Source organism: Lactuca virosa, chromosome 1 (assembly GCF_052849685.1).
Source record: "Lactuca virosa cultivar CGN04683 chromosome 1, Lactuca_virosa_CGN04683_v6, whole genome shotgun sequence".
Lineage (NCBI taxonomy): Eukaryota > Viridiplantae > Streptophyta > Magnoliopsida > Asterales > Asteraceae > Lactuca > Lactuca virosa.
The window spans coordinates 150,857,163-150,869,538 of record NC_136426.1 but is presented as its reverse complement, the minus strand read 5'-3'; the positions used below and the strand labels follow the sequence as shown (position 1 = coordinate 150,869,538).

Here is a 12,376-nt window from a genome sequence, read left to right as displayed (position 1 = left end):
TGATTGCTAAAGATCTGCTACAGACAGACTATTTTCGAGATCGCGTATCATTTAGTCTCATGAATCATTGAGTTTTAAGAATATTGGGTTGGGTCTTCGCCTGTGGTGGTTATAGTCCACACACGTATATGTGATGGAGACTTTGTTAACTTGTACTTTTGCAGTCGATGGGAGTTTATAGTTGCTTCTTTTTTTCTTTTTGTGCAGCGAGATTTACCATATATATATATATATATATATATATATATATATATATATATATATATATATATATATATATATATTGCCCAGGTTTAAAGCTTTATAGGCTTCATGGCGAGGATTAAACCTCAAGCTCTGTTACAGCAAAGAAAGAAGAAGAAAGCACCCAGAAGTATCACTATCCCCACAATTGCATTGTACAAGGTAGTTACTGTTGTTATGGTGTTTTTCCTGTTTGCTACTTACAGACACTGGTCTCAAAGGTTTGTTGACAAGAAATGTTTTTTTTTTCATTTGAATGTTTAAGAAGGAAGCCAAAACTTTCTTTTTCTTGTTTGTATTTATGCCACAGTTAGTCCATGAACTCGTGGAAAACGCTTGGTCCATAAGGGCTATCACCTGAGGATTGGATACAAGTTCCACTAGCACTAAACAATTAGTTACTTCCTTAAATGGTTGTATGGGCAACTGATATATATATATATATATATATATATATATATATATATATATATATATATATATATATATATATATATATATATATATATATATATATATATATATATATGGGAAAATGACTTGCTAAGGTAATTAACTTTTCGGTATGTTCAGATCTGGGTAATTATCTTTTTTTTGTACACATCTAGGTAACAAACTTATTGGAAGTGTTCACATATAACCATTATGACCGGTTGTAGCAGGTCACATCCTAGATGTGAACACTTTCAACAAGTTCGTTACCTAGACGTGTAAAAAAAAATAGTTACCTAAATATGAACAAAACAAAAAAGTAAGAGTAAATTACACGAATAGTCCCTGTGGTTTGGGGGAATTTGTATTTTTGGTCCTTAACTTATTTTTTTAACTCGGATGGTCTCTATTGTTTATTTTTGTTGCGCGTTTGGTCCTTGTCTTACCAAAAAAGACTATTGTGTCATTATTAACTTATTTTTTTAATTAATTTTCTTATTTATGTATTTATTTTTTATATATTTAAAAAAATTAATAGACCCCATATATATGTATCTCCTCATCATCCCATCTCTCATCATCCTCCCATCCCATATCTGTATCTCCTCACATATTTGTATCTCCTCACCATCCAATCCTTCATCCTCCATCTTTAGTGATATCGACGTCTTCACCACCCCTTCTTTTTTCGGTCATTCAACTCCGTTGAATCAACACCACAACCCACTAAAGATAAAGAGACAGTGGGTTATGGTGTTGGTTCGCTAGATTTAAAGAACCAAAAAAAGAAATATGGTGAAGACGTCGATGTCACTAAAGATGGAAAAGAAATAGAAATTGAGGAGGATGAGAGATAGGATGGTGACCGGTGAGACTCAAATTAAATTTCTCAAATGTGGTTTCAGGTTTACGGCGAGGAGATACAGATATGTGGGGTCTATTAATTTTTTTAAATATATAAAAAATAAATACATAAATAAAAATTTTAATTAAAAAATAAATTAATAAAGACACAATAGTCTTTTTAGGTAAGACAAGAACCAAACGCGCAACAAAAATAAACAATAGGGACAATCCGAGTTAATAAAACAAGTTAGGGACGAAAAACACAAATTCCCCCAATCCACAGGGACCATTCGTGTAATTTACTCTTACTTTTCGTTTTGTTCATATTTGGGTAACTATTTTTTTGTATACATCTAGGTAACGAACTTGTTGAAAGTGTTTACATCTAGGATGTGACCTGTTACAGCCGGTCATAATGGTCATATGTGAACATTTCCAACAAGTTTGTTACCTAGATGTGTACAAAAAAAAGATAGTTACCCAGATGTGAACAATACCGAAAAGTTAATTACCTTATCAAGTCATTTTCCATATATATATATATATATATATATATATATATATATATATATATATATATATATATATATATATATATATATATATATATATATATATATATATATATATATATATATATGTGTGTGTGTGTGTGTGTTCTTGGTCCTAAAGCATGGATTTTTCCTCTTCTTTTTTATAAATTACCATCATCACTCAATCATAGTGAGGAAACATGAACTTGTATAACATCTTACCTTATTCGATCATGGCTTGCATCCAGACATTGCAAGAGCAAGAACTAGGTCTAGGTCATGCATCTAAAAACACCTAACTATTGATGTGCATGCTATTTTTAGGTCAGTAATGCAGACAGAGGAAGGAACATCAAAATTTCAGGTACAACAGTTTTGTTATTCTTTCTTCTTCCCCCAAACCTTTGCTTATTTCCAGTAGTAGTTGAGTAGTATGATTATTGAATGCCCTTATATCGGTAAGTGATTATATAGAGAAGGTAGGACAAATGGAGAGATCCTGGAGTAAAGCTACAACTTTATTATGGAACCAAACCAACAATGGAATGGAATGGAATGAGAAAAGGGTTGCACGTTTCTTATGGGATTGATTGCTACAGAAAACCATTTTCTTATTTATTTATTTTTTTCCCACAAAGCAATCAGATGATTTCTTGTTACTAGTTATATTGTCCAATTTAGTTTCTTTAATCAATTACAGGTCGAAGATGACTTTTCAGATTCAAAGAAATCAGATGTACCTAGATATGCTGTAAGTTTGCTTTCATTTGTCATATGTTTTTGCTGTAAACTATAGGCACCATTTGTTTATATCCTCAAGTAAGTATGATTAGAGGTGACAATTTCGACCCATTTACTTATAAGTTATAAATGGGCCAAGTTTTATCTGTATAGGGTTAAATTTGGTAAAATCAGCAGAAATGAAACACGTCAAAAGGTTGAAAGTTCCATGGAGTTATTTTTAAAGCATACAATCTCCTAAATGCTTTATTAAAAAATAGATTATTATTGTATATATAATCATATGGTAGCAGTCTCTGTACCCTGTACCTTGGGGTGGAGGTCCGATTGTCTACATCTTACCCCATTCCTATATATGGGATTTGGGTATTGTTGTTGAATCATATTTAACACACACTAACACTAACATAAAATAAAACAATTGTAGGTTGTTGGTTGCTACATAAAAAAGATCCATAACTGTTGCTTGTAATATCCATTTGGGTTTGTTTGATACTTTATTGTTTGTGTGTCCAGATTTTTAACACTTCTAAAGGTTTGATTACGGTGGAATTACTTTACAAGGAAGGTTCACCTGAAGTTGTGGATGAATTTATCGATGCGTGGTCAGTATCCATGTCTTTCATTGTTTTGTTTTGTGGTGGTAGTTGATGTTTTTGGAATGTGTGGTTGCAGTCAGAATGGACATTTTAAAGGGATGCTGTTTCAACGTGTGGTGAAACATTTTGTAATCCAAGGAGGTGACTCTGAGAATCATGCAGTTATAGAGGACTGGACTTCCAGAGAGAAGCACTACAATCAGCTAGAGAAAAGGTTGCTCTCTAAATCCATTTTGTAACTTGTAATATTATTCACTCTTCAATCTTCATCATCATTTAATAATAATTAACAATCCATGCACATCCATATCCATCCAGATTAAAGCATGAAGCCTTTAAATGTCTTCACCACCATTTTCATTCTCATCTGTTGTTTCTTTATTTGAAGGTTCCTATTCATTGGTCTCTGCATTTGGCTCAGATGTCTCATCTGCAACCTCATTGCCAAAAACATAAGAGGCTTCTTCATCCTTCACTGGAGTTACATTTTCACTCCTCACTGGAGTTACATTCCCACTTCTCACAGGAGTTACATTTTCACTCCTGAATGGAGCTGTATAGAAGCATGGATTCTTTGTCACATTATATTTTATAGGAAAAAGTTAAATATAATAATATATATGATTAGTGATTAGTGATTACCTTGGTCAAAATTAACAGGTGAGGTAGAGGAAGAGACAGGGCAGAGGCAGATTCTAATGATGAAAGTTTTCTGTGCCTACGAGGAGGGGAATGGTGGTCAGATGGTGGTCCCTTCTTTTCAGCGGTGAGGACATTGGATAAGGCGGCTACTGCCGCCGCTCTCTGGGACCCACGAGCTAGCATTCTTGGCGGTGGTCCATGTTGAGGAGTTTTAGGAGCAGTAGTTGATTTTGAAAAAGTAGAGGTTAAAGCTGCCATGGCTGATGCTCTTTGGGTGGCCCCACTAAGTTTATTTCCCGGGGGCTTAACATCTTGGCTCTGTAATAAAATAGGGCCACATTATAAATAATTAATTCAAAAATAAAAAACATTTTTATACAAGAAATACCTCTGCTACACAGCCTGAGCCGAAGAGTTGCACAGCCTTCTTGTTGAATGTGTTTCCGTGAACCTGGTTCCATTGAGAAAGAGAAAAATGAGATACAAATTAATTATATATATATATATATATATATATATATATATATATATATATATATATATATATTGGTTTAAATGAGAACCAAAAAAGGTTAAGAACCCTAAAAACTATTTTTTAGATATTTTCATTAAGGACATTTTGGACAAATCAAACATTAATATTATATTAAGCAAAGTTTTTTCATTCCCTAATTCACAACTAGTTGCGACTTGTAGTGGGACCGCTGCCGAACCACCGCCTGACCGTTGTCGGACCACCGCCGGACCACCGTCAGAGTAACAACAAATTTAGTAGCATTTTTCTGGGCGAATTCACAACTTAATATAACAAACATTGTAATTTTCATTTCTTTGCTGATACTTTTTAACACATACCATTTCATTTTTGTAGCAAAATGTACAAAATTTTCATAAAAAAATAAAATTATGCCTTGAAAAATTTAATTTTTTTTTCTAATTTGTAGATTTCTTTAAAAATATATCATGTATAAGATATATTCACAGTTTAAAATACCATATTCAAGTTTAATTAAAGTTTAAATTCACTAATACAGACTTTAATATTTTTGTGCATACATTTTTTCATATTTTAACACAAAAAGTATATAAAATATACAAATTAATACAGTCCGTGTTTAGTTTAATACATAAAATTCACATCGTAACATAATACAATTCAATATACACTAATTCGTATTTTTAAAAAAGTCAAACACAAACACTACCACCAACTACCACACGCCACCGTCAACCACATGTGCCACCATTGCAATCATTGTTCCTTCAAAATCAGATATGTATATAAAATCATTAATTGATAGCTTAAATATTATATTCACAATTTAATAAACCAATTAATTTACTTATTATAAGTTTAATGCAAAATAATTATAAAAACTAATGTATTCTTACATATTTATACAAGCCAAAAAATTAATATATTCACGAAAAAACTAATACAAAAACGTTCACACATAAATAATTCGTATTTTAACATAAAATTCATTAAGTCACTGCTTATACAATCAATTCACTGTTTAAACAGAAAATTCACAACTTAATGCCATTAATTAACATTTTTAAACACAAAAATCACATTTTAATAAAAAAATTCACAACTTAATATAGTCAATTTACAATTTAAAGTAAAAATTCATAGGTTAATGCAATTAATTTATAGTATAAACATACAAATCATAGCTTAATATATAAAATTCACAACTTATTACAATAAATTCACAGTGTAGTGCTGAATAAGTACAAATTCACAACCATGTTATCAACTTAAAACTCTTACTACAGTCAATTCACATTTTAATACACAAAATTCATAACTTAATGTAATAAATTCACAGTTTAATACACAAAATTCACACTTAATATAGTTAAGTTACAGTTTAATAGGAAGATCACAACTTAATGCTGTCAATTCACAGTTTAAAACACAAAAATCACAGTTTAATACACAAATCATTCATATTATATCATAAAATCCATATAAGATTCACAACTTAACATAGGCGATTCACAACTTAATATTGTCTATTCATAGCTTAATACAGTTCATTCAAAGTTTAATCACAAAATTCATATAGTTGAAGTTTAAGAACGAGAAGATATACACATCAGATATGTAGCAAAATAATATATTCACAACTTAACTTTAAGAAGATCACAACTTAATGCTGTAAATTCACAATTTAAAACACAAAAATCACAGTTTAATACACAAATCATTCATATTTTAACATAAAATCCATATAAGATCCACAACTTAACATAGGCGATTCACAACTTAATATTGTCTATTCATAGCTTAATAAAGTTCATTCACAGTTTAATCACAAAATTCATATAGTTGAAGTTTAAGAACGAGAAGATATACACATCAGATATGTAGCAAAATAATATATTCACAGCTTAAAACTTTAAGACCTCCACAAAAAACTAGACAAATTAAGAGTAAACTATCATATCTAATAGAGATCTAAAACACATTAACGAAGATATGAAGTAAACCAACACATTAGAGCATGATCGGGGAAGAATTTGCTCAAAATAACAACAAAAAACTCATTTTGACAAGCTCTGGAAGAACATAAATGAATGAAAATACTAAAATCATGTACACAAACGAAATAAAATGATTTTACCTGTAATATCCGCCAGATCTGGAACAAAAAACACGTGAAACTTGTCAGTCCCGTAAGGAATCACCGTCGACAGATTGAAACCACAAAACTAACACTAGTGACAAGAGATTATAGTTATTAAAATTCGGATTCACTTAGATCTAACCAGATCTGGACATATCTAAACTATGAACACCATGAGAATCAAGAAAAAACCATCAGACTCTCATATCTAACCAAGAAGCGCCAAAAAAAGGCGTCAAAATCACGAATCTGTCAACATGCCACCACACATGACAGAAAGATGTCGTCGTTCGCCGGAGATCATATAGATCCAGATCTAGAGATGAAAACAACAAACAAATTTCGTAAATCTAGATCTAGAAAAGAAGAAGACGAAACCCGATCTGAAGAAATTAGATCCAGATCTAGACAAGAAGAAGAGAAAACCAGATCTAAAGAACTCAGACCTAGAATCATGAGCACGAAGCACAAAAATGCACTGATCTGAGACGTTGAGGTGGTGGTTCGACATCGGAGGAGGTCGACGTTGCTGGTGGTTGTTAGCGTCTTCAGCGCCGACGGAAAGGCGGTTCCAGATCTGAAGTTCCGACGAAGAATGTAGGTGTTTTCGCAGGAGATCGGAGGTTGTGACAGAGGAAGTGGAGTGATTGTGGTGAAGCCACCGTCGGCGACGGTGGCGGTGGTTGTGGTGTTCATTAGAGGTCACTGAAAGAGATGAGAGAATAACTTTTTTGTTTTGAACAACTATGAAGAATGGATCTGATATAAGTTTATGGAATAAGTTTTTCAAAAAGACCATTATAACCTTATTAGTTTTTGTTATTTATTAAAGATTAAAAAAATAAAAATATTAGAATAAACAAAAATAGCCTAGAAATATGTGGTTCTTAGGGTTCTTAACCTTTAGAGATTCTCATTTGAACCTTTACCTCTATATATATATATATATATATATATATATATATATATATATATATATATATATATATATAGTAGTTTTTGCAGGATCCCATGAGAAATATGTTGTGAAGAAGCAAGGTTCGTTTCCCTCTGTTACTCTGTATAACACACATGTATGTATATATATACAAAATTATCCTGGAAATTTGAGAGATTTTCATTGTGTTCCAGGAAATCGAGGAAGTGGACACAGACGAACATTACAGACCTAAATCTCGAATCGGGATCATTGACGTGACACTGAAACAGAAGATTTAAGGTCCCAGATCCCATAAAATTGTTTAATGATGCTAGATTGCGTGCTGCTGGAGAAGCTTCTCAACGTAGCACTAAAGAAGATTGGGCAGAGTCGATGAGACATTTCAGCATTGAATTACTTAAGGAATCACCTTCTCCAGCTCTAAGAACATGTGCCAGGCTGGCACAGTTACAGGTGTCATTTTTAAAATTTGATATCTTTTATAAATTCGATTGTAACCCTAGTTTCTTTTTGTAGCCATTTGTTGGACGAGAGCTGTTTGCAGCAGGATTTGTTAGCTGTTGGTCACAACTCCATGAGTCTAGTCAAAAAGCCCTTGTTCGCAGTTTAGAGATGGCATTTTCTTCCCCTAATATACCCCCTGAAATGCTTGCAACATTACTTAACTTGGTATGGCTAAAAAAACAGTTGCTTATAAGTTATAAGTTATATACACTATGTGCCTCTAATGATTTCATATTATCAATTTGCAACATGTATTTTACAGGCGGAATTCATGGAACATGATGAGAAACCCCTTCCCATTGACATTCGTCTCCTTGGTGCTCTTGCTGAAAAGGCGAGATGTCTTACAAACTTGTGATGTATAAACTTTTCATTTTCAAGGCATTGTTTTGTTTATATGCTTTTTTGTTGTTGCAGTGTCGAGCATTTGCCAAGGCTTTGCATTATAAAGAGATGGAATTTGAAGGTGCACTTTCCAAGAAGATGGATGCCAATCCTGTTGTTGTAGTTGAAGCACTCATTCATATTAATTTATGGAGTACTGACATATATATTAATTTAGGCTGCAGTTGGGATATTGACCTATGCGCAACAACGTTTGGATGTACAACTGAAGGAATCATGGTATATTTCCAGGACCCTGAAATCATTTACATTTTCTTATTTTCTCAAAATATTAAGTGTTTATGTTGCTTCCAAATACAAGGTATGAAAAGCTGCAACGGTGGGATGATGCCCTTAAAGCATACACTGCAAAATCTGCTCAAGCAACAAGTCAACATCTTATCTTAGATGCTACACTAGGTATTATCAAATATACCATGCCATGGTGTTATAGTATTTATATTATTATCATTTCAAGGTAATTAATTAAAATATTTGTTCATTCTTAGGACGAATGAGGAGTTAGTGACAAATGGGTATATATTATATAATCAAAACACTATAACTATAAATATTTATTTTTTTACTAAAAATAAATTATTTGAGTTAAAATGGCATGAATGATTTCAGGTAATGGGGATGGTAATTCTGAAAATGGCTCCCATAGATGTGTACAGTATCCATTTTCAGTAAATGAGAAGGTTGTTATTTTTATTTATTTCACTTTTTTTTTTCTACGTGAAAATATACTGACAAAAAATACATTCCATGACATGATATGTTGGTTGAGTAGCTTTACGGGTTCTAATGGGTGGTGTTAGATGGAATTGTGATGATATACTCTCTAGTTTATAGGATCAAGGATTGTCATTGTGATTGTCATTGTTGATAGCTTTTTACAGGTAATATTTACCATTTGTATGGGGGTATTCTTGTCATTGTGTTTGTGATTGTTGATATCAGGTAATTCATATTGTAGTGTATTTATTCCAAATCCCACATTCTTTGGATGGAGAAAAGGGTAATTTCGTCTTTTACAACTAACATTCCATGTTTGATTCTTCTAATAATCATATTAGCATATTAATTTTTTGACTTTTATTTGATCAGGTCACAAGAATTATCGGAGCAGGGGTTCCATACTAGTCTTAAAGAATTATGAAAGGCAAGATGCAACTCTACTTAGTTGGAATTTGACGTTTATCATCTTTGTGTATATCTTTTTAGTTTGTATAGCATTACATTGCAGAAGGTGTCCCTTAATAGAAATGTAGTATTATGTTATATAGTTAGGGAAACCTCTTAATAACAATGTACAATTAGATCCCCTTAATATCAATGTATTACAATTTTTTGACATGATGTTATTGGATGAAATTGATTGTTTTGGTATATTTTTGTTTACATATTTTTGTATTATGCGTAAATGAGTATCGTAAAGACGCGCTGTAAATACATATCGTAAATGGTTACTGAAGTTTATGACATGCAAATGCGTGTCATCTTCATTTATGACAGGGGCTTCCTTGATACGCATTGCATGTCATAAACACGCGAGTCGTAAGGTTACGACATGCAAATACGTGTCGTCTTCCTTTATGACAGAGCCTTCCTTGATACGCATTGCTTGTCATAACTGCGCGTCGTAAACGCGTGTCGTAAATGCTCGTCGTAAATAGACGACGCGCAAAAGCGTGTCGTCTCTCGTTATGACAGGGCCTTCCTTGACACAAATTTGCGCGTCGTCTGAGCGTTTTACGACACACATTGCGCGTCGTAAAAGGCTGATTTTTCTAGTAGTGGTACCAGGCCGTAAGACGGTCGGGTGCAAATGGATCTTCAAGAAGAAGACCGACATGGATGAGAAAGTGCACACATACAAGGCACGACTGGTTGCGAATGGCTTTACTCAAACTCCTGAAGTTGACTATGACGAGACCTTCTCACCAGTAGCCAAGATCAAGTTTGTAAGGGTTATGCTAGCCATAGCTGCGTTTCATGATTATGAAATATGGCAGATGGATGTCAAAACCACTTTCCTTAATGGGAAGTTGGCTGAAGATGTTTACATGAGTCAACCAGAGGGTTTTGTAGATGCGAAGTACCCTAATAGAGTGTGTAAGCTTGAGAAATCGATCTATGAATTAAAGCAAGCATCTCGAAGATGGAATCTTTGTTTCGATGAGAAATTTAAATAGTTTGGTTTTTCGAGAAGCGAGGATGAGTCCTGTGTATATGTCAATGCTACTGGGAGCATAGTTAGCTTTCTGGTGTTGTATATGGATGACATACTACTCATAAGAAACGACGTTCTAACCTTGCAGGAGGTTAAGTCCTGGCTTGGGAAGTGTTTCGCTATGAAGGACCTCAGAGAAGCTGTTTACATTCTGGGGATAAGGATATTGAGAAATAGGAGTAAAAGACTAATAGGACTTAGTCAAAGTACCTACTTGGACAAGGTGTTGAAACGTTTCAAAATGGAGAATTCCAAGAAAGGAGAATTGCCTATCCAGAGCAATACCAAACTGAGTAAGACTCAGAGTATGAGTACCGATGTCGAGATAGCAGAAATGAGTCGAGTACCATATGCTTCCGTCGTTGGCTCGATCATGTATGTTATGACATGTACTCGCCCTAATGTGGCTTTTTCTTTGAGCATGGCAAGTCGATATCAATGGAACCCTGGTAGAGCTCACTGGATAACATTAAAGAACATTCTTAAGTACCTACAAATGACTAAGGACTGGGTCCTTACCCTCGGTGGGAGTGATAGCTTGAGAGTGACAGGGTATAGTGACGCCAATTTCCAGGCCGACCAAGATAATTTCCGCTCTCAGTCGGGTTGGGTATTTACACTGAATAGAGGAGCAGTGACTTGGAAAAGTTCCAAGCGGGAGACCGTAGCTGATTCAACGTGCGAATCAAAGTACATAGCAGCGAGCGAAGCGTCGAAGGAGGCAATATGGCTAAAGAACTTCATTAGAGACCTTGGAGTTATACCAACCATAAAGGAGCCTATGTAGATTTTCTATGATAACGAAGGTGCGGTCGCCTTAACCAAGGAACCGAGGGATCATGGTAAATCCAGACACATCGACAGAAAATATCACTTCATCAGACATCGGGTAGAAGGACTCCTCGTAGTGAAGAGGGTATCGTCAGAGGAGAACCCAACAGATCCCTTTACGAAAGGACTGAGTAGGGTTAAGTATTTTCAGCATGCTAGGAGCATTGGCCTGAGGGACGATATTAGTTTTAGTGATTAGATAAATAGTTAGAAAATTGTAATAAATAAATGTAATTGACATTTGATGATTAAGTAATAAGAGTTTTATTTATGAGTAAAGTTTACTATCTTTTGTCAATTGTTTCTTTTGTGGTTCACCTTTGCATGTTTTACTTCCTGAATAATAGGATTATTCAAATTATCTACAGTCGATCATACTTTGGAAGTAAGTTATGATGATAGACTGTCATGAATTGGCTTTTAGATTGTCTAAGTGTTTAGACATAGCAAAGGTTTGCTGCAACGTTCATGAGTACTCCTGAAATAGGAAGTTGAGTATTGGATTAAACCCACGCTCATATAAATCACTTCATGGAATTTATCACGAGTGATTGTGAGATGATAATATCTTATAATCTTCAAACCAAGATATATGTGTTGTTGTTGTTTGCGAGTTGGTTGTGCATTGATAGTACGTAAACGCATCAGTAACTTGATGTTATAAAACGTATTGATGTGTGCGATTTAACAAGTAAATAGTACAAGCACATAAGTCGAAGTTTATCTGTTCCTTTTATCCTAAGAGGATTAAAAGAAATACTTGGGCCCATCGATGATTTTGTGTTGACTTATGTGTCGGGCCCGATTAG

The 12,376-nt window shown here is 33.8% G+C and overlaps 1 protein-coding gene and 1 long non-coding RNA gene across 2 annotated transcripts; both read left to right on the top strand.

Moving 5' to 3' along the window:
- Positions 1 to 2,205: 2,205 nt before the first annotated feature.
- Positions 2,206 to 4,164, top strand: LOC145107085 (uncharacterized). Its single transcript, XM_079043958.1, has 6 exons — positions 2,206 to 2,418; positions 2,755 to 2,805; positions 3,312 to 3,400; positions 3,471 to 3,608; positions 3,783 to 3,949; positions 4,055 to 4,164. Exons 1-6 carry the CDS (start codon positions 2,386 to 2,388, stop codon positions 4,162 to 4,164), a joined length of 588 nt encoding a protein of 195 aa, XP_078900084.1. The 5' UTR covers positions 2,206 to 2,385.
- Positions 4,165 to 8,647: 4,483 nt separating this feature from the next.
- LOC145107080 (uncharacterized) lies at positions 8,648 to 9,023 on the top strand. The gene is made up of 3 exons (XR_013707728.1): positions 8,648 to 8,740; positions 8,823 to 8,920; positions 9,010 to 9,023. It is a non-coding gene; the product is annotated as an uncharacterized LOC145107080 (long non-coding RNA).
- The last annotated feature ends 3,353 nt before the right edge of the window (positions 9,024 to 12,376 follow it).

What these genes read in the sequence shown, in the direction of transcription:
- LOC145107085 (XM_079043958.1), top strand. Translation starts at nt 2,386, where the DNA reads ATGCAGACAGAGGAAGGAACATCAAAATTTCAG. An exon ending in AAGGAACATCAAAATTTCAG is followed by an intron (nt 2,419 to 2,754) that starts GTACAACAGTTT and finishes AATCAATTACAG; the next exon opens with GTCGAAGATGACTTTTCAGA. An exon ending in TTTCACTCCTGAATGGAGCT is followed by an intron (nt 3,950 to 4,054) that starts GTATAGAAGCAT and finishes CAAAATTAACAG; the next exon opens with GTGAGGTAGAGGAAGAGACA.